The sequence below is a fragment of the Ascidia mentula genome, chromosome 2 (assembly GCF_947561715.1).
Source record: "Ascidia mentula chromosome 2, kaAscMent1.1, whole genome shotgun sequence".
In the NCBI taxonomy this organism is placed as follows: Eukaryota; Metazoa; Chordata; class Ascidiacea; order Phlebobranchia; family Ascidiidae; genus Ascidia; species Ascidia mentula.
Genome location: NC_138567.1, coordinates 15,563,284 through 15,582,953, shown reverse-complemented (window position 1 = coordinate 15,582,953; position 19,670 = coordinate 15,563,284). Strand labels below are relative to the sequence as shown.

Genomic DNA, 19,670 nt, shown 5'->3' with positions numbered 1-19,670 from the left:
TTGATAAAGTGACGGTAATCTTATCGAACTTTGTGATGAACAAAATAGTTTTTTTCGTAATTCTTTTAATTTACCTCTGTGAGTGTTAATGAAAGGGGTTTACAAACTTCTCAAACCTCAACGGTAGCGTGGCCGAGTGGTCTAAGGCGCTGGTTTTAGGCACCAGTCATTTCGATGGCGTGGGTTCGAATCCCACCGCTGCCAAGATTTTTGTCATGTGAGGAAGTGTAAACTAAGCATACCAAAAAACTTCTCCTATCGTTTATTTGTTGTTGTCATGATTGAATTCCTTAGCATTCTTGTCGACACACCAAAAAGCGAATTGTCTGACATGATTAAACACACAAACACTAAAATCAATTGTATCGTCGATAATCATTGATATTTGCAGAAATACAGATTTTGGCAATGGTTTCTGTCACAAAAAACTTGCCCCGAGTGAGGATCGAACTCACGACCTTGAGATTATGAGACTCACGCGCTGCCTACTGCGCCATCGAGGCTATATTCAGTTAATACGTTTGGTCTCTATCTCTATGCAAATTTTGAACAAGCATACCAAACATCATCCCCTTCGGACAAATATTATGCTTTACTATCTCTTTATCCGGTTGAAAATTGTTCAAACAATGAAAGTGTGTCTTTTGCAATTTGATCAGGTCAAGGTAATCTTATCTCGATTTGTAATGAATAAGAATGTTTTTTCGTATTACTTTTAACATGCCTCTGTGCGTGTTAATCAAAAGTGTTTACAAACTTCACAATCATCGACGGTAGCGTGGCCGAGTGCTCTAAGGCGCTGGTTTTAGGCACCAGTCATTTCGATGGCGTGGGTTCGAATCCCACCGCTGCCAAGATTTTTGTCATGTGATGAAGTGTAAACTATGCATACCAAAAAACTTATCCTATCTTTTATTTGTTGTTGTCATGATTGAATTCCTTAGCATTCTTGTCGAGACACCAAAAAGCGAATTGTCTGACATGATTAAACACATAAACACTAAAATCAATTGTATCGTCGATAATCATTGATATTTGCAGAAATACAGATTTTGGCAATGGTTTCTGTCACAAAAAAGTTGCCCCGAGTGAGGGTCGAACTCACGACCTTGAGATTATGAGACTCACGCGCTGCCTACTGCGCCATCGAGGCTATATTCAGTTAATACGTTTGGTCTCTATCTCTATGCAAATTTTGAACAAGCATACCAAACATCATCCCCTTCGGACAAATATTATGCTTTACTATCTCTTTATCCGGTTGAAAATTGTTCAAACAATGAAAGTGTGTCTTTTGCAATTTGATCAGGTCAAGGTAATCTTATCGCGATTTGTAATGAATAAGAATGTTTTTTTGTATTACTTTTAACATGCCTCTGTGCGTGTTAATCAAAAGTGTTTCAAACTTCTCGATCATCGACGGTAGCGTGGCCGAGTGGTCTAAGGCGCTGGTTTAAGGCACCAGTCATTTCGATGGCGTGGGTTCGAATCCCACCGCTGCCAAGATTTTTGTCATTTGATGGAGAGCAAATTATCTTTTATCTATTGTTGTGATGACGGATTTCTTCAGCATTCTTGTTGAGATATGAACAAGCGAAATATCTGACATAATTAAACACTCAAATTCCGAAATCAATTGTATCGTCGATAGTCATTGATATTTGCAGAAATACACCTTTTGGCAATGTTTCCTGAAACAAAAATCTTGCCCCGAGTGAGGATCGAACTCACGACCTTGAGATTATGAGACTCACGCGCTGCCTACTGCGCCATCGAGGCTATATTCAGTTAATACGTTTGGTCTCTATCTCTATGCAAATTTTGAACAAGCATACCAAACATCATCCCCTTCCGACAACCATTATGCTTTACTATCTCTTTATCCGGTTGAAAATTGTTCAAATAATGGAAGTGTGTCTTTTGCAATTTGATCAGATCAAGGTAATCTTATCGCGATTTGTAATGAACAAGAATGTTTTTTCGTATTACTTTTAACATCCCTCTGTAAGTGTTAATCAAAGTGTTTGCAAACTTCTCGATCATCGACGGTAGCGTGGCCGAGTGGTCTAAGGCGCTGGTTTAAGGCACCAGTCATTTCGATGGCGTGGGTTCGAATCCCACCGCTGCCAAGATTTTTGTCATTTGATGGAGAGCAAATTATCTTTTATTTATTGTTGTGATGACGGATTTCTTTAGCATTCTTGTCGAGACATGAACAAGCGAAATATCTGACATAATTAAACACACAAATCCCGAAATCAATTGTATCGTCGATAGTCATTGATATTTGCAGAAATACAGCTTTTGACAATGTTTCCTGAAACAAAAATCTTGCCCCGAGTGAGGATCGAACTCATGACCTTGAGATTATGAGATTCACGCGCTGCCTACTGCGCCATCGAGGCTATGTTCAACTAATAAGATTGGTCTATCACTATGCAAATTTTTGAACGCCCACAACAAAAATTATCCTATTCAGACAACCATTACGCTTTACTATCTCTTTATCCAGATTAAATTATTCAAATATTGATAGACAGTCTTTTGCAATTTGATAAAGTGACGGTAATCTTAACGAACTTTGTGATGAACAAAATAGTTTTTTTCGTAATTCTTTTAATTTACCTCTGTGAGTGTTAATGAAAGGGGTTTACAAACTTCTCAAACCTCAACGGTAGCGTGGCCGAGTGGTCTAAGGCGCTGGTTTTAGGCACCAGTCATTTCGATGGCGTGGGTTCGAATCCCACCGCTGCCAAGATTTTTGTCATGTGAGGAAGTGTAAACTAAGCATACCAAAAAACTTTTCCTATCTTTTATTTGTTGTTGTCATGACTGAATACCTCAGCATTCTTGTCGCGACACCAAAAAGCGAATTATCTGACATAATTAAACACACAAATCCCTAAATCAATTGTATCGTCGATAGTCATTGATATTTGCAGAAATGCAGATTTAGGCAATGTTTCCTGAAACAAAAATCTTGCCCCGAGTGAGGATCGAACTCACGACCTTGAGATTATGAGACTCACCCGCTGCCTACTGCGCCATCGAGGCTATATTCAGTTAATACGTTTGGTCTCTATCTCTATGCAAATTTTGAACAAACATACCAAACATCATCCCCTTCGGACAAACGTGATGCTTTACTATCTCTTTATCCGGTTGAAAATTGTTTAAATAATGAAAGTGTGTCTTTTGCAATTTGATCAGGTCAAGGTAATCTTATCGCGATTTGTAATGAACAAGAATGTTTTTTCGTATTACTTTTAACATGCCTCTGTGAGTGTTATTCAAAAGTGTTTACAAACTTCTCGATCATCGACGGTAGCGTGGCCGAGTGGTCTAAGGCGCTGGTGTAAGGCACCAGTCATTTCGATGGCGTGGGTTCGAATCCCACCGCTGCTAAGATTTTTTGTCATTTGATGGAGAGCAAATTATCTTTTATCTATTGTTGTGATGACGGATTTCTTCAGCATTCTTGTCGAGACACGAACAAGCGAAATATCTGACATAATTAAACACGCAAATCCCTAAATCAATTGTATCGTCGATAGTCATTGATATTTGCAGAAATGCAGATTTTGGCAATGTTTCCTGAAACAAAAATCTTGCCCCGAGTGAGGATCGAACTCACGACCTTGAGATTATGAGACTCACGCGCTGCCTACTGCGCCATCGAGGCTATATTCAGTTAATACGTTTGGTCTCTATCTCTATGCAAATTTTGAACAAGCATACCAAACATCATCCCCTTCGGACAAATATTATGCTTTACTATCTCTTTATCCGGTTGAAAATTGTTCAAACAATGAAAGTGTGTCTTTTGCAATTTGATCAGGTCAAGGTAATCTTATCTCGATTTGTAATGAATAAGAATGTTTTTTCGTATTACTTTTAACATGCCTCTGTGCGTGTTAATCAAAAGTGTTTACAAACTTCACAATCATCGACGGTAGCGTGGCCGAGTGCTCTAAGGCGCTGGTTTTAGGCACCAGTCATTTCGATGGCGTGGGTTCGAATCCCACCGCTGCCAAGATTTTTGTCATGTGATGAAGTGTAAACTATGCATCCCAAAAAACTTATCCTATCTTTTATTTGTTGTTGTCATGATTGAATTCCTTAGCATTCTTGTCGAGACACCAAAAAGCGAATTGTCTGACATGATTAAACACATAAACACTAAAATCAATTGTATCGTCGATAATCATTGATATTTGCAGAAATACAGATTTTGGCAATGGTTTCTGTCACAAAAAAGTTGCCCCGAGTGAGGGTCGAACTCACGACCTTGAGATTATGAGACTCACGCGCTGCCTACTGCGCCATCGAGGCTATATTCAGTTAATACGTTTTGTCTCTATCTCTATGCAAATTTTGAACAAGCATACCAAACATCATCCCCTTCGGACAAATATTATGCTTTACTATCTCTTTATCCGGTTGAAAATTGTTCAAACAATGAAAGTGTGTCTTTTGCAATTTGATCAGGTCAAGGTAATCTTATCGCGATTTGTAATGAATAAGAATGTTTTTTTGTATTACTTTTAACATGCCTCTGTGCGTGTTAATCAAAAGTGTTTCAAACTTCTCGATCATCGACGGTAGCGTGGCCGAGTGGTCTAAGGCGCTGGTTTAAGGCACCAGTCATTTCGATGGCGTGGGTTCGAATCCCACCGCTGCCAAGATTTTTGTCATTTGATGGAGAGCAAATTATCTTTTATTTATTGTTGTGATGACGGATTTCTTTAGCATTCTTGTCGAGACATGAACAAGCGAAATATCTGACATAATTAAACACACAAATCCCGAAATCAATTGTATCGTCGATAGTCATTGATATTTGCAGAAATACAGCTTTTGACAATGTTTCCTGAAACAAAAATCTTGCCCCGAGTGAGGATCGAACTCATGACCTTGAGATTATGAGATTCACGCGCTGCCTACTGCGCCATCGAGGCTATGTTCAATTAATAAGATTGGTCTATCACTATGCAAATTTTTGAACGCCCACAACAAAAATTATCCTATTCAGACAACCATTACGCTTTACTATCTCTTTATCCAGATTAAATTATTCAAATATTGATAGACAGTCTTTTGCAATTTGATAAAGTGACGGTAATCTTATCGAACTTTGTGATGAACAAAATAGTTTTTTTCGTAATTCTTTTAATTTACCTCTGTGAGTGTTAATGAAAGGGGTTTACAAACTTCTCAAACCTCAACGGTAGCGTGGCCGAGTGGTCTAAGGCGCTGGTTTTAGGCACCAGTCATTTCGATGGCGTGGGTTCGAATCCCACCGCTGCCAAGATTTTTGTCATGTGAGGAAGTGTAAACTAAGCATACCAAAAAACTTTTCCTGTCTTTTATTTGTTGTTGTCATGACTGAATACCTCAGCATTCTTGTCGCGACACCAAAAAGCGAATTATCTGACATAATTAAACACACAAATCCCGAAATCAATTGTATCGTCGATAGTCATTGATATTTGCAGAAATGCAGATTTTGGCAATGTTTCCTGAAACAAAAATCTTGCCCCGAGTGAGGATCGAACTCACGACCTTGAGATTATGAGACTCACGCGCTGCCTACTGCGCCATCGAGGCTATATTCAGTTAATACGTTTGGTCTCTATCTCTATGCAAATTTTGAACAAACATACCAAACATCATCCCCTTCGGACAAACATGATGCTTTACTATCTCTTTATCCGGTTGAAAATTGTTCAAATAATGAAAGTGTGTCTTTTGCAATTTGATCAGGTCAAGGTAATCTTATCGCGATTTGTAATGAACAAGAATGTTTTTTCGTATTACTTTTAACATGCCTCTGTGAGTGTTAATCAAAAGTGTTTACAAACTTCTCGATCATCGACGGTAGCGTGGCCGAGTGGTCTAAGGCGCTGGTGTAAGGCACCAGTCATTTCGATGGCGTGGGTTCGAATCCCACCGCTGCTAAGATTTTTTGTCATTTGATGGAGAGCAAATTATCTTTTATCTATTGTTGTGATGACGGATTTCTTCAGCATTCTTGTCGAGATATGAACAAGCGAAATATCTGACATAATTAAACACACAAATCCCGAAATCAATTGTATCGTCGATAGTCATTGATATTTGCAGAAATACAGCTTTTGGCAATGTTTCCTGAAACAAAATCTTGCCCCGAGTGAGGATCGAACTCACGACCTTGAGATTATGAGACTCACGCGCTGCCTACTGCGCCATCGAGGCTATGTTCAATTAATAAGATTGGTCTATCACTATGCAAATTTTTGAACGCCCACAACAAAAATTATCCTATTCAGACAACCATTACGTTTTACTATCTCTTTATCCAGATTAAATTATTCAAATAATGATAGATAGTCTTTTGCAATTTGATAAAGTGACGGTAATCTTATCGAACTTTGTGATGAACAAGATTGTTTTTTTCGTAATTCTTTTAATTTACCTCTGTGAGTGTTAATGAAAGGGGTTTACAAACTTCTCAAACCTCAACGGTAGCGTGGCCGAGTGGTCTAAGGCGCTGGTTTTAGGCACCAGTCATTTCGATGGCGTGGGTTCGAATCCCACCGCTGCCAAGATTTTTGTCATGTGATGAAGTGTAAACTAAGCATACCAAAAAACTTCTCCTTTCTTTTGTTTGTTTTTGTCATGACTGAATACCTCAGCATTCTTGTCGCGACACCAAAAAGCGAATTATCTGACATAATTAAACACACAAATCCCGAAATCAATTGTATCGTCGATAGTCATTGATATTTGCAGAAATACAGCTCTTGGCAATGTTTCCTGAAACAAAAATCTTGCCCCGAGTGAGGATCGAACTCACGACCATGAGATTATGAGACTCACGCGCTGCCTACTGCGCCATCGAGGCTATATTCAGTTAATACGTTTGGTCTCTATCTCTATGCAAATTTTGAACAAGCATACCAAACATCATCCCCTTCGGACAACCATTATGCTTTACTATCTCTTTATCCGGTTGAAAATTGTTCAAATAATGGAAGTGTGTCTTTTGCAATTTGATCAGGTCAAGGTAATCTTATCGCGATTTGTAATGAACAAGAATGTTTTTTCGTATTACTTTTACCATGCCTCTGTGAGTGTTAATGAAAGGTGTGTTACAAACTTCTCAAACCTCAACGGTAGCGTGGCCGAGTGGTCTAAGGCGCTGGTTTTAGGCACCAGTCATTTCGATGGCGTGGGTTCGAATCCCACCGCTGCCAAGATTTTTGTCATTTGATGGAGAGCAAATTATCTTTTATCTATTGTTGTGATGACGGATTTCTTCAGCATTCTTGTCGAGACATGAACAAGCGAAATATCTGACATAATTAAACACACAAATCCCGAAATCAATTGTATCGTCGATAGTCATTGATATTTGCAGAAATACAGCCTTTGGCAATGTTTCCTGAAACAAAAATCTTGCCCCGAGTGAGGATCGAACTCACGACCTTGAGATTATGAGACTCACGCGCTGCCTACTGCGCCATCGAGGCTATGTTCAATTAATAAGATTGGTCTATCACTTTGCAAATTTTTGAACGCCCACAACAAAAATTATCCTATTCAGACAACCATTACGCTTTACTATCTCTTTATCCAGATTAAATTATTCAAATAATGATAGACAGTCTTTTGCAATTTGATAAAGTGACGGTAATCTTATCGAACTTTGTGATGAACAAAATTGTTTTTTTCGTAATTCTTTTAATTTACCTCTGTGAGTGTTAATGAAAGGTGTGTTACAAACTTCTCAAACCTCAACGGTAGCGTGGCCGAGTGGTCTAAGGCGCTGGTTTTAGGCACCAGTCATTTCGATGGCGTGGGTTCGAATCCCACCGCTGCCAAGATTTTTGTCATTTGATGGAGAGCAAATTATCTTTTATCTATTGTTGTGATGACGGATTTCTTCAACATTCTTGTCGCGACACCAAATAGCGAATTATCTGACATAATTAAACACACAAATCCCGAAATCAATTGTATCGTCGATAGTCATTGATATTTGCAGAAATACAGCTTTTGGCAATGTTTCCTGAAACAAAAATCTTGCCCCGAGTGAGGATCGAACTCACGACCTTGAGATTATGAGACTCACGCGCTGCCTACTGCGCCATCGAGGCTGTGTTCAATTACTAAGATTGGTCTCCATCACTATGCAAATTTTTGAACAACCACAACAAAAATTATCCTATACAGACAACCATTATGCTTTACTATCTCTTTATCCAGATTAAATTATTCAAATAATGATAGACAGTCTTTTGCAATTTGATAAAGTGATGGTAATCTTATCGAACTTTGTGATGAACAAAATTGTTTTTTTCGTAATTCTTTTAATTTACCTCTGTGAGTGTTAATGAAAGGTGTTTACAAACTTCTCAAACCTCAACGGTAGCGTGGCCGAGTGGTCTAAGGCGCTGGTTTTAGGCACCAGTCATTTCGATGGCGTGGGTTCGAATCCCACCGCTGCCAAGATTTTTGTCATTTGATGGAGAGCAAACTATCTTTTATCTATTGTTGTGATGACGGATTTCTTCAGCATTCTTGTCGAGACATAAACAAGCGAAATATCTGACATAATTAAACACACAAATCCCGAAATCAATTGTATCGTCGATAGTCATTGATATTTGCAGAAATACAGGTTTTGTCAATATTTCCTGAAACAAAAAACTTGCACCGAGTGAGGATCGAAATACGCGCTGCCTACTGCGCCATCGAATTTACTTTATCAAATTGCAAAAGACTGTCTATCAATATTTGCTTAATTTAATCTGGATAAAGAGATAGTAAAGCATAATGGTTGTCTGAATAGTATGATTTTTGTTGTGGTTAAAAATTTGCGTAGTGATGGACACCAATCTTAGTAATCAAACAGAGCCTCGATGGCGCAGTAGGCAGCGCGTGAGTCTCATAATCTCAAGGTCGTGAGTTCGATCCTCACTCGGGGCAAGTTTTTTGTTTCAGGAAATATTGCCAAAACCCGTATTTCTGCAAATATCCTTGACCAGGAAACTTTGCCAAATGCTGCATTCCTGCAAATATCAATGATTATGAACGATGCAATTGCGTGTGTGAGAAACAGATTAAGAATGAACTGTACGTTTTTATTTTCACGTGGGAATTGACATTGCACAAGAAGGAAATGCACTAATGGTTTTGATTTTAAGGAATATAAAAGCCAAAACTAATATGCCGATCATTACAAGCTAACGTTCCGAACACTGCTGTGTTCATCATCAGTGCTGCGAAATTACTATTTTAGCTGCGACGAAAGCTGGCAAGCACTCAAGTTTTTTTAATTTTGTCAACAAATTCCCAGATAATTTAGTATATTACGTAAATTGTAAAATGCCAACAATGAATATATTTGATATTTTAACCGTAGTGTCTTAATTTTTAACTTGCAAAATAATGCTCTTATCCCTTCAGGTATTGTTTTTGGCGTCGAGTTTATCCTTTCAGTGCCTTTCTTTGTCCACGAGAAAAAATTTTCTTTTATGAAATTATTATTTTATGCAACAGAAATGCTTTGCTTAAAATAACTATCAAAAAAATACCACAAGAAATTTTGGGTGAGTAAGCATTTTTACCACCGAGTTTTTTGGCGCAACGTTACACAAATTACTAATTTTGTAATTTAACTAATGGTACAAACAGTAAATGCACAACTAACTGTTAGTAAACTACAAATAACTGTTAGTATAACTTGCGTTTATATTTTGATAACAATACAAGGTGGATGCAACCAGTGCTTTTAAAATTTTTTTGTTTTTGTTTAGAAGTTCTCCCTCGGTAAATATCAGTTCCTCGACATTTTATGCTAGTAACTTGGTAACACTTTGTCCATTTCTTTTCTCAAGTCAGCATAAGGGCACGCGCTCCAGTCGTAGTACGCGTATAGCGGAGTGAATGCAGATTCTTCAGTTGATTCAGGATCTTCTTTCTCCTTGCTGCTGACCGGCCCGAATACGCTCTCAGTGTAGTTAGGCGGGGGATCTTGAAACAAAATTTTGTCGGTCAAAATGCCTCGTGCTTCTGTTTATGTGACAAAAGTTTAAAGCAAGCGGACGTTTCACTCGCCACAAAACTAAAGGTTACTAAAGGTATTTCAAATCAGTTACAGATTTACAGCAAAATTGTGCTGAAATAACCTGCATAAGATAAGATAACATTTATGCAGATTTTTTTGTTTTATGCGTTCAACTGGTTTCCCATGTATACGTAGTGTACACATAGGTTTAAATCATATTTGAAACTTGCAGTTTTTCGGTGACAAATCTTTAGGAAGAAGTGGAATTGTTCCAATACGAATTGGTAAACTGACTTCAACGTTCTTCTTGCAAATCACGACAACCTTGTTCAATAAATAAGAATATTGACAAAAAAGGTGTATTCAAAAAACGTGTATACACTGTCGTAAGACATATTTATTCAAGAAAATTCCGCACATGTTATGATCAAAATATTCAAACGGATTGAAGGACAATCGATAAAGTTGGACAATTAAAATTCAAAGTTGCTTGTAGCTATTTATGACCACGGAATCGCGATCGCCATAGAAAAAAAGTTTTTTACTCTAGTCAATTGGCAGAATATCGAACAAAGAGAATTTAATTTTTTGGGAGTGAGAGCAAAATCAGAAGGTTAATTTTTTACCTTAACTTTGTGTTGAAGATTGATGATGCTGCATCCCGGAAGATCAGAAGGAGGAAGACTAGGAATCAAAACCTTTCCTCGCCACTCACCAGTGCTATTTCCTTTGAGATAAAATTGATTTATTTTTAAAACATATTGCAAAATTAAGTTTAGACAAGAGCTGATACTTTCGGTTCGCTATGCTATGTACAGAAACTGATACAAAAACTCGCCTGTGCTATTTCCTAACATATATGATTCGGATTTGATGGGCCAAAACACACAAAAACACAAAAATTTATGACAATTTAACTGCGCCTTTGCAATAACTAGGCATTGTGGTGTCGAAAATAAAGTTGAATTGATGTTGTTGTGTATTTGAATCTACGGTATGATTATACTAAAGTTCACCGTTTACTGTCAACGCTTCTTTAATTTTGGAGGCAGTGTTTGTGTTTTTGTAAGTCAGAGAACCCGCGCCCTTTCCATGAAAAATTGATTTCTGAAAAAGCAAAATCAACAATTGACGGACATTGTCCTGTAACGCGTAACTGCTTTCTGTAATGCTGGGTATTGAAAATCTAAATAAATTTATACGGCAAAGCGTCGTTGTAACATTGTTATTTTTTGTGTTAAACAAAATTTAACCATCACGTCACGAAACATACCTCCTCTAATTTAACTTTTAATCCAGTGACGCCATACTCGCTTTCGTTCTTGAATTGAAGTAGGACGTTTATAACCTCGCCAGGAACATAGCCACCCTTGTCGCATGTTGCTTCAACCAGTAGAGGGCGCCCTCCGAAGAATGCCTGTTTCTTCACCTCGTATGCTTTTGGCGCCTCCTAGTGGACACGAAATGGTTAATTTCCGTCTCTGATCAATTTTCCCAGTTGTGCTATAGTTGTTATTTAAAACAGCAACGGCAAATAATGGGGCTAATTTTGTGCGCATGTTTCACATTGGAGATGACATGCAAGATTCATATGAGGTCACCTGGGCTTTTTCATCTTTGTTAAGATCGGATTCTGGAACAACTGTAAACATTTCTTTCTTAGAAATGTTTCGTCCGTTTGGGATGTCGATTTTTACGAAGATCGTGTAACGAACCCAACCGACCGCACCTGCAAAATTTTAAAGAACGTTAAACCGTAACAAGATACAACCGAAGTTGCTGTTGGTATTTTGGGGCGTAAAGTAAGTCAACTATATCTATATATGAGATAGGCATGTTTGTATTCTGACTTAAATCATGACGGGTAAAGTTGCACAATCAACATTATCACGAATAATTTTACGCAGTACAACGCGTCCGTTTATAGTATTATTTTCTTCAATTTGCCGTGTCAGTCTCTGATCTATGAATATATTGCTTGCTTGTGCACTGCTTTTATAAGAGACTGACTATGAAACCACTTTATTAGCACGAGCTTTCGCGAGATTGATCTCGCTTCTTCAGGTGCAGCAAATATCGTGTCTTGTTAGCGCTGAAACCGCATTTTATTTGACACGTTATTTGCTGCATCTGAAGAAGCGAGATCAATCTCGCGAAAGCTCGTGCTAATAAAGTGGTTTCATAGTCAGTCTCTTATAAAAGCAGTGCACAAGCAAGCAATATATTTATAGTTTTGTAAGTTTTTTAGCCTTGCGATACTGCTCATCTGGTTAGAAATTTGCGAAACTTTACTGGACTGACCTTCAAAGGTGCATGGACCCTTTTCGTTGACCTTGTACGAAAATGGAAACTCCCTTCTACCCGCCGGCATGACTTCACCGTTCTCCGACCGACCGCCTTGTAATAGGTAAAACGTAAGTACCAAACAAGCAATTTCTAAATATTATATTTGAAGGGTAATAAATGCTTACTTTCAGGCCAAACAGCGTTAGATTGATCGTCGTAGTATTCATGTTGGGAGTAGTTGCATTTTCGAGCGTAGTCGTACCACTCGTTGTGAGCCTTGCCTCGATATCTTACTTCAATAGCTGAAAAAGTACATCAGGTGAAAAACTGCAGCAGTGAATTGAGCTCGTCCAATTTTGTACTACGAACACAGTTCGACTTATGTGGAATGATTAGACTTTTTGCACCATTTTTTTTGTTCGGTACAAAATACTATGTTCATATATACTTATATACTGCAAAGATAGGCCCGATCAAAACATTGTCAATTACCGTAAATTTCTAACTTAAACTCTAATATAAGATATGCTTTCAAACAATATACCTCTTGCCTTGAACGATTCGTCGGATGTGACGACGACTTTTCCTTCGACTTTTTCACCTGGTTGAAACACTGCCGGATTTTTAGCGAACTCTACTTGGATGATCGGACCCATAACTATATTTCCAAACTTTACTGAGAGACTCTTCTAAATACAATCTTCAATAAATAAGGATATTTAAAACCGTATTTGAAGGTTTGCTTCTTCGAACTCTTTCTTATTCCAATCGAACTGTTGGCTCTACGAACACGTTTCACTAGACGCGCGACTTGTTATGAATGCCCGAACCTTAAACTCCAGGTTTGATTGTTTAAAACATGACGCGAAGCGTGGCAAACACGTGACCCGCGAAGTTAGCTCACGTGAAGTCACGCGTGGTGATTTATTCACGTGATGTGGGAGTAAGAAGAAAATCACTGATCAGCTAATATTGCTAATATTCACAAATATCAAATATTAACTGGAACTGCGCCTTTTTTTCACTTTGCGAATACAAACATACAAATTTTAGAATTGTATACAAACTTGTATTTACATGAACATTCTTTGCCAAATTATTTTTAATGGTTCAGAAATGATTTTTTGTCCTTCGCAGTAAGAAACATAAAAAGTTGCGATGTTCCATACATATATCGTTGTGTGAGCTGCATACAGATGGCCAACTGTTTCGACCTATAAGGTCTCATTAGTGCAGCTTACACAGTTCATATTATTGGCTCCACTTTGCTTATATATCGATAAGGCTATCATTTATTGTGTGTCTGTGTTGACACTCTGTATAACGTGCTTTCAGGCGCTTCCTGTTCACATTGATAAATTCACACCCACGTTTGATTTGTTTTGGCGTGCATTGTTGCAGAGAACTGCAGTGTAGGCTATAATCCACACCACAAAATACAGCTGGTGGCTCATGTAACTTGTGCTAGTTGATCAAATATCAGCATCTATACCATACTAAATCCAATTTGTTTTTGGTTTTAACTACAATGACAACACAACATTTTTGCAGCCTGAACAAAATTTTGCTGTGATAATAATATCTAAACTGTGGATCGTCAAAACAATTTCCTTCTCACGACTTAAACTGGCCGAAAACAGCGAATTGAATGATTTATGAACCATTCTTGTATAAAACGACCAGTCAGTTAACGCAGTCATACATGCTACTCTCGTTATATTTCTCACCCGTTTTACTTTTACATTGCCATACTCGTTTATCACCAGGTAGGTGTAAATATTGCTGACCAAATCAATACGTTGCCTTAGTCCTTAGTCAACACGGAGACTAAGTGTGTGTAGATCATTGAGCGGTGTTTGCCTTGTTCCGCTATAACAATAATAAGATTTGTTTCCTCTGCCTACTGGCTTGGTTTGTTTTCGCCAGACCGTAACAACTCCACCGCGTAACCTGTTTTAACGCAGTGCTCGACTATTGTGAATAACAATTTTCAACTCACTAATAAATTCAGCAATTTCAAAAGTTACTCCAGAAAACGCAGAAGTATTATACCATGCTTTCGCATAGCAAGGCACAGGATCGCCCCATTGCGCAGACTAATTATATTTGTCGATCACAGATCTCGTATTTTGATCATAAGGTTCACAGGCTTCGCAGCCAAGACATTGCAGCCTAGCTGGATCAGCCACTTTTCCCATAAAGTAGGAGCGAGATCTGAAAAATCAAGCTCCCGGTGAGGTTTGAACTCACGATCCTGGGCTAACCAAGGCCCAACGCTCTACCAAGTGAGCTACAGGAGCTCCAGCTTGTGGCTGATCCAGCTTGGCTGCAATGCTTTGGCTGCGAAGCCTGTGAACCTTACTCCAGGAACGTTTAATGTTCTTATTTTTAAATTTTGTTTCCTGAGAATATTACAGCAAAAATTTGGTTAGATTGTAATGTAGATCAGTGTTTCTCAAGCCGTAATCCCGCCCCTCATACTGAAAAACTTGGTGGCTTGAAAACAATATCTCAATAGACAAAACAGTATAGCGGTATCAATGTGATGGACGATGGCGACGCAGGAACATCAGGCCCCAAAACACGCATTTATTATCTAGTGCCACCTTTAAAATGGTAAACCCCTCTCCCCCTAGGGAGAGTTGACGCCCACTTTGAGAACAATTGGTGATAAATTTACTGCGCAAAGGGAAATTTTTACTCGTTTTTTGAACAAATTTGATGAACTGACCGGATGGTAGCTAATCGACATTGGGAATGATTGCCCCATTCTATTGCAATCGCTAAGACGTTTTACACCTGATATACCACAAATATGGAAACGCTTATTCGCAGTAGATTCAAATCTGCCAGCATTGGCACTTTGAAAAGCATCGTCAGTGTCTACAGAAACAACACAAACAAAGATCAAAAACAGAACAGACTCAGCACTAGAGAAGTTACTACACCCTGGACCCACATGCAGGTCGGCATCTTAAGTCTTTTTCTAGACACTGAGGATGCATATATGTTTGTTTTAAATAATACAGCTGGCAGATTTTCGTTCTGTGGCTATTGTTGCTTCGGTATAAATAGTTTTTCTTCTTTTAAGGAAAAGCGATAGCGGCAATTCCTACTGATTGTGTCCGGAATATTTCCCATGATAAATGCGTTTGAACAGCAATATTATTCGATGTGACCGACATGAATCTGCAAGGAGTTGTGGCCTCATCAGATTTAGTAACTCCTTAAAACTGTGATTGGTATCTTAGAACTGTTTTACCGTAAAAATGAAGATAACGTGGCAATCACGAGATTTTCTTTGTACTGTCTAAAATAAAAATATATACTTAGCTGTAAATAGTCTCAAATTAGCTAGAAGATGATATGGAAAATATACCTTCTAATGTTAAATACGAAAATACATTTGAAACATGTTGTTTTCGTATGGAAAGAGACAATGCACATGAAACAATAACTCATGCAAACCAGTTTATTTTCAGTTTACCATTAAGTGTCCACGAAAAAATGCATTTTGCGTGAAATTAAACTTTGCAATAAAACTACATTGTTGTGAAATCACAATTGTCAAAATACAACAAGCAATTTATTTCCAACTTCCTTGCAATTTTGGGAAAAGAGAGATTTTCCAGCCGTTGGAGATTTTTCAGCAAAAAACGAAATATTGGTTCGTTTGTATCGTCAGATGTGCCAAGTCCTTCAGTAAATGAATAGCCACAAAACAATAAAATACGCATAGATAAGAATGGCACTGAAAAAATTAGGTTAACAATTATGGAAAAAAATTATTTCCATTTGAAATTTTTTGAAAAAAAATAAGTTCAAGCAGATGTTTGATTCCTATTTTATTTTTTTGTAGTAATTTTTTCGATTATAACGCATTCATTCTAGTAACTTGGCATCACTTTGTCCATTTCTTTTCTTAATTCGGCATAAGGACTCGCGCCCCAGTCGTAGTACGCGTATAGAGGGGTGAATGCAGATTCTTCAGTTGATTCAGGATCTTCCTTCTCCTTGCCGTCGACCGGCCCAAAAACGCTCTCAGTATAACTCGGCGGCGGATCTGCAAAAATAGGGTTCTTGGTTCAAACCCCACCTGTTCCTTTTTATACATCAAGGTTCAAATTACGTCCAACAAAGCATAGAACTGAAATGTAGGGAGTTAACTGATAAATTGTACAAAAAAAGAAAATGGCTGATACATTTTTGCGTGCAGTTTGTTCTACTGTATTCACTTTATGTCAATGATATGATATCTTACAATTTGTCGGTGACGAATCTTTAGGAAGGAGTGGAACGGTTCCTATGCGAATCGGTAAACTGACTTTGATGTTCTTCTTGCAAATCACGACAACCTTTAAATTTAATTTTCACAAAATAATATGAAACAATTTAAATAGACATTGAAGAATAATGTGAACAAATTAATTTGCGAGTAATTAGTAAACAGCGGTAAACATAAGGTATAAGAGAACAAAGGACAATTTTTTTACCTTAACTTTGTGTTGAAGATTGATGATGCTGCATCCCGGAAGATCAGAAGGAGGAAGACTCGGAATCAAGATCTTTCCTCGCCATTCGCCTGTGCTATTTCCTTCAAGATAAATAGATTCATTTTCAAAACATATTGCAACATCAAGTTTAGACAAGAGCTGATATTTTCGGTTCGGTCCCGAAATGCTATGTATCTATACACAAAAATTGCTTTTTAGCTGTAACTACAGGTTAGTGATGATTCGTCACTCTTATAGTCTTTTCAAAAATCTGGCATTTTTGTTAATGCTAAGGTTACAGTATGTTTTTGTGCAGTTTCGTGTAGGTAAAACTCAGTATCATCACCTTTCAGAGTTAGAGCTTCTTTGATTTTCGATGCAGTGTTCGTGCTACAGCGCGTCAGACTTCCGATACATTTTCCGTGAAAAGTTGATTTCTACAAAAGCAAAGTCATAACGGTCAATGAAAATTGTATTGTTGAAAATAATTAATTCCAGGAAAGTTTGATATTGTAGGACCAAATACACTGTGGAACTACGTTGCATATGAAATTGGTATGTTTCACATTGAATACTTCATTTTGTTACGTTTGCCAGAATTAAGTTCGCGTGCTGGCCTACCTCCACCAATTTAACTTTTAATCCAGTGACGTCATGCTCGCTTTCATTCTTGAATTGAAGTAGGACGTTTATAACCTCGCCAGGAACGTAGCCACCCTTGTCGCATGATGCTTCAACCAGTAGAGGGCGCCCTCCGATAAAGCCTTGTTTCTTCTCTTCATATTCTTTGGGTACCATCTAGTAATTTATTAGTTATTTTAGTCGTATTTACTGAATTAAAATGTTGATATAAATCATTTTTATAAAATTTTGGTTGTATAACTTAGTCACCTGCGCCTTCACATCCTTGTTAAGATCTGCCTCTGGAACAACTGTAAACATTTCTTTTTTACAAATATCCCGCCCAGTTGGATTGTCAATTTTCACGAATATAGTGTATCGAATCCAGCCCACAACACCTGCCAAACACAACCAAAATCTTTACACAATACACTATTACATGAAACCAAATCCCATTTCTCAACAAAACGAACATGGGACTAACCCTCAAAGGTGCATGGAGCCTTGTCGTTGATCTTAAAATTGAATGGAAACTCCCTTCTTCCCGCTGGCATGACGTCACCGTTCTCCGACCGACCGCCTGTACATAGGCTAAAAATTGGCAAGAGACTTTCGAATGGTAAATTGGTTATGTTTCTTATTGAACGACCAATCTAAAACAGTTTATATATATGATGCATGCAGCCGGTGTTACGTGAAGTGAGACAATAGCTTGCACAGAGGTACGTGACTGATATGCACTTTATCTAGTATAACGTCATAATCACATCATTCTAATTACGTCATCATTACTTCTTATGGCACCTTTTCAATTATCATCGCCAGCTAGCGCCACTATTATGGCTGATGGTGACGCAAGTAAATAAATTTACATTTTAATAAATCCAATCCAATTTGGAATCAACTGTTGTAATTATTTCTGCACCTCACTATTTACAAAAAGTTGGAAGATAAAAAAATGCTTACTTTCAGGCCAAACAGTATTAGATTGATCGTCGTAGTATTCATGTTGGCAGTAACAGCATCTTCGAGCGTAGTCGTACCACTCGTTGTGAGCCTTGCCGCGATATCTTACTTCAATAGCTGAAAAATTACATCAGGTGAAAAAATGCATCAGTGAATTCAACTACTCCCATCTTGTATTACGAACAGGATTCGACCTAATGTGGAATGACTAGTTTGTGTGCAGTTTGTGTTACTTACCTAGAAGATTGGCGAGTCTGAACGCACAATGTGTTGGCTCCAAACCCTTTCACATTTTATAAAAAATTTTTCACGATTTTGTGCTGTATTGCTTACATTTTGTTGCATGAGATTGCAAGGTTAGATTTAAAAAGCGACATAAAGTTACCTCTTGCCTTGAACGATTCGTCAGATGTGACGACGACTTTTCCTTCGACTTTTTCACCAGGTTGAAACACTGCCGGATTTTTAGCGAACTCTACTTGAATTTTCGGACCCATAATTATGTTTTCAAACTTTACTGAAACTTGGATAGGATCTTGAAGCCTAAATAAATCACACTATCAATGTGACAAGGACTTTACCGAAAAAAGAAATCAGCAGTAGTAAAACAAGATCGACGAAAACATCATATACCGTTTGTACGTACTTTTCCAACGTGAAACAACTATATAAAACAAGCCCTTTAACAACTGGGTATGTGATATTTGGGACCGAGCACATATGAAGAAACACACAAACTTTTGTGGGGATTTAAACATGATCGTGAGATAATTTCGTAGTTGCTAATAACGCTGCTACAACATGGTTTTATATCATAAATCAACCAAGATACCCACTTGAATATCTTCGACTGGAGACTTAGGGCTTAACAATGATAAGAAGTTGGCATTGATTTAAAGTCAGAACACAACAAATCGACTTGAAATTTTTTCCTCCACGCAATAACGAAAGTACTTATTACAGCAAAAATTTCTTTTGACAATAAGACCGATAACAGTTGCCTTCATCCAATTGATAAATTATTCATCCAAAAACGTATTCAACATTACTCTTCTGGCCTCTTTACTTACATTGGTTCACTACGAAACACTGCAATGTCCCGTCTCACGTGACCTTTCGTCGCAGATCACGTGAAATCAAGCGTGGTGATTCAATCACGTGATGTAGTTTAAACCTTGCAGTTATTACGCTAACGCCAGTTTTCGTTGCTTTTAATTCTGTGTCTACACCAGCCAAGCCAATTCTTCGCTTGA

The 19,670-nt window shown here is 37.9% G+C and overlaps 2 protein-coding genes and 28 non-coding genes across 30 annotated transcripts; 15 read left to right on the top strand and 15 right to left on the bottom strand.

The window, feature by feature from the left end:
* The first annotated feature begins 122 nt into the window (after positions 1–122).
* Trnal-uag (transfer RNA leucine (anticodon UAG)) lies at positions 123–204 on the top strand. Its single transcript has one exon. It is a non-coding gene; the product is annotated as a tRNA-Leu (tRNA).
* Positions 205–430: 226 nt separating this feature from the next.
* On the bottom strand, positions 431–503 carry Trnam-cau (transfer RNA methionine (anticodon CAU)). Its single transcript has one exon. It is a non-coding gene; the product is annotated as a tRNA-Met (tRNA).
* A 269-nt stretch (positions 504–772) lies between these two features.
* Positions 773–854, top strand: Trnal-uag (transfer RNA leucine (anticodon UAG)). Its single transcript has one exon. It is a non-coding gene; the product is annotated as a tRNA-Leu (tRNA).
* A 226-nt stretch (positions 855–1,080) lies between these two features.
* Trnam-cau (transfer RNA methionine (anticodon CAU)) lies at positions 1,081–1,153 on the bottom strand. Its single transcript has one exon. It is a non-coding gene; the product is annotated as a tRNA-Met (tRNA).
* A 268-nt stretch (positions 1,154–1,421) lies between these two features.
* Trnal-aag (transfer RNA leucine (anticodon AAG)) lies at positions 1,422–1,503 on the top strand. Its single transcript has one exon. It is a non-coding gene; the product is annotated as a tRNA-Leu (tRNA).
* A 203-nt stretch (positions 1,504–1,706) lies between these two features.
* Positions 1,707–1,779, bottom strand: Trnam-cau (transfer RNA methionine (anticodon CAU)). The gene has a single exon. It is a non-coding gene; the product is annotated as a tRNA-Met (tRNA).
* A 268-nt stretch (positions 1,780–2,047) lies between these two features.
* On the top strand, positions 2,048–2,129 carry Trnal-aag (transfer RNA leucine (anticodon AAG)). Its single transcript has one exon. It is a non-coding gene; the product is annotated as a tRNA-Leu (tRNA).
* Positions 2,130–2,332: 203 nt separating this feature from the next.
* Positions 2,333–2,405, bottom strand: Trnam-cau (transfer RNA methionine (anticodon CAU)). The gene has a single exon. It is a non-coding gene; the product is annotated as a tRNA-Met (tRNA).
* Positions 2,406–2,673: 268 nt separating this feature from the next.
* Positions 2,674–2,755, top strand: Trnal-uag (transfer RNA leucine (anticodon UAG)). The gene has a single exon. It is a non-coding gene; the product is annotated as a tRNA-Leu (tRNA).
* Positions 2,756–2,981: 226 nt separating this feature from the next.
* On the bottom strand, positions 2,982–3,054 carry Trnam-cau (transfer RNA methionine (anticodon CAU)). The gene has a single exon. It is a non-coding gene; the product is annotated as a tRNA-Met (tRNA).
* Positions 3,055–3,323: 269 nt separating this feature from the next.
* Trnal-aag (transfer RNA leucine (anticodon AAG)) lies at positions 3,324–3,405 on the top strand. The gene has a single exon. It is a non-coding gene; the product is annotated as a tRNA-Leu (tRNA).
* Positions 3,406–3,609: 204 nt separating this feature from the next.
* Positions 3,610–3,682, bottom strand: Trnam-cau (transfer RNA methionine (anticodon CAU)). Its single transcript has one exon. It is a non-coding gene; the product is annotated as a tRNA-Met (tRNA).
* Positions 3,683–3,951: 269 nt separating this feature from the next.
* Trnal-uag (transfer RNA leucine (anticodon UAG)) lies at positions 3,952–4,033 on the top strand. The gene has a single exon. It is a non-coding gene; the product is annotated as a tRNA-Leu (tRNA).
* A 226-nt stretch (positions 4,034–4,259) lies between these two features.
* Trnam-cau (transfer RNA methionine (anticodon CAU)) lies at positions 4,260–4,332 on the bottom strand. Its single transcript has one exon. It is a non-coding gene; the product is annotated as a tRNA-Met (tRNA).
* A 268-nt stretch (positions 4,333–4,600) lies between these two features.
* Positions 4,601–4,682, top strand: Trnal-aag (transfer RNA leucine (anticodon AAG)). Its single transcript has one exon. It is a non-coding gene; the product is annotated as a tRNA-Leu (tRNA).
* Positions 4,683–4,885: 203 nt separating this feature from the next.
* Trnam-cau (transfer RNA methionine (anticodon CAU)) lies at positions 4,886–4,958 on the bottom strand. Its single transcript has one exon. It is a non-coding gene; the product is annotated as a tRNA-Met (tRNA).
* A 268-nt stretch (positions 4,959–5,226) lies between these two features.
* Trnal-uag (transfer RNA leucine (anticodon UAG)) lies at positions 5,227–5,308 on the top strand. The gene has a single exon. It is a non-coding gene; the product is annotated as a tRNA-Leu (tRNA).
* A 226-nt stretch (positions 5,309–5,534) lies between these two features.
* Trnam-cau (transfer RNA methionine (anticodon CAU)) lies at positions 5,535–5,607 on the bottom strand. Its single transcript has one exon. It is a non-coding gene; the product is annotated as a tRNA-Met (tRNA).
* Positions 5,608–5,876: 269 nt separating this feature from the next.
* Trnal-aag (transfer RNA leucine (anticodon AAG)) lies at positions 5,877–5,958 on the top strand. The gene has a single exon. It is a non-coding gene; the product is annotated as a tRNA-Leu (tRNA).
* A 203-nt stretch (positions 5,959–6,161) lies between these two features.
* Positions 6,162–6,234, bottom strand: Trnam-cau (transfer RNA methionine (anticodon CAU)). Its single transcript has one exon. It is a non-coding gene; the product is annotated as a tRNA-Met (tRNA).
* A 268-nt stretch (positions 6,235–6,502) lies between these two features.
* Trnal-uag (transfer RNA leucine (anticodon UAG)) lies at positions 6,503–6,584 on the top strand. The gene has a single exon. It is a non-coding gene; the product is annotated as a tRNA-Leu (tRNA).
* Positions 6,585–6,810: 226 nt separating this feature from the next.
* Positions 6,811–6,883, bottom strand: Trnam-cau (transfer RNA methionine (anticodon CAU)). Its single transcript has one exon. It is a non-coding gene; the product is annotated as a tRNA-Met (tRNA).
* Positions 6,884–7,153: 270 nt separating this feature from the next.
* Trnal-uag (transfer RNA leucine (anticodon UAG)) lies at positions 7,154–7,235 on the top strand. Its single transcript has one exon. It is a non-coding gene; the product is annotated as a tRNA-Leu (tRNA).
* Positions 7,236–7,438: 203 nt separating this feature from the next.
* Positions 7,439–7,511, bottom strand: Trnam-cau (transfer RNA methionine (anticodon CAU)). The gene has a single exon. It is a non-coding gene; the product is annotated as a tRNA-Met (tRNA).
* A 269-nt stretch (positions 7,512–7,780) lies between these two features.
* Positions 7,781–7,862, top strand: Trnal-uag (transfer RNA leucine (anticodon UAG)). Its single transcript has one exon. It is a non-coding gene; the product is annotated as a tRNA-Leu (tRNA).
* Positions 7,863–8,065: 203 nt separating this feature from the next.
* On the bottom strand, positions 8,066–8,138 carry Trnam-cau (transfer RNA methionine (anticodon CAU)). Its single transcript has one exon. It is a non-coding gene; the product is annotated as a tRNA-Met (tRNA).
* A 270-nt stretch (positions 8,139–8,408) lies between these two features.
* Positions 8,409–8,490, top strand: Trnal-uag (transfer RNA leucine (anticodon UAG)). Its single transcript has one exon. It is a non-coding gene; the product is annotated as a tRNA-Leu (tRNA).
* A 407-nt stretch (positions 8,491–8,897) lies between these two features.
* Trnam-cau (transfer RNA methionine (anticodon CAU)) lies at positions 8,898–8,970 on the top strand. Its single transcript has one exon. It is a non-coding gene; the product is annotated as a tRNA-Met (tRNA).
* A 705-nt stretch (positions 8,971–9,675) lies between these two features.
* Positions 9,676–13,186, bottom strand: LOC145889500 (arrestin domain-containing protein 17-like). Its single transcript, XM_082980465.1, has 9 exons — positions 12,882–13,186; positions 12,523–12,639; positions 12,353–12,448; positions 11,653–11,780; positions 11,325–11,501; positions 11,068–11,158; positions 10,678–10,778; positions 10,282–10,375; positions 9,676–10,017 (listed from the first exon to the last, which is right to left on the bottom strand). The coding sequence occupies exons 1-9, from the start codon at positions 12,991–12,993 to the stop codon at positions 9,842–9,844; spliced, it is 1,092 nt and encodes a 363-aa protein (XP_082836591.1). The 5' UTR covers positions 12,994–13,186; the 3' UTR covers positions 9,676–9,841.
* Positions 13,187–16,176: 2,990 nt separating this feature from the next.
* Positions 16,177–18,914, bottom strand: LOC145889681 (arrestin domain-containing protein 17-like). The gene is made up of 9 exons (XM_082980678.1): positions 18,803–18,914; positions 18,418–18,534; positions 17,936–18,031; positions 17,722–17,849; positions 17,452–17,628; positions 17,177–17,267; positions 16,831–16,931; positions 16,599–16,692; positions 16,177–16,400 (listed from the first exon to the last, which is right to left on the bottom strand). The coding sequence occupies exons 1-9, from the start codon at positions 18,912–18,914 to the stop codon at positions 16,225–16,227; spliced, it is 1,092 nt and encodes a 363-aa protein (XP_082836804.1). The 3' UTR covers positions 16,177–16,224.
* Positions 18,915–19,670: the final 756 nt, after the last annotated feature.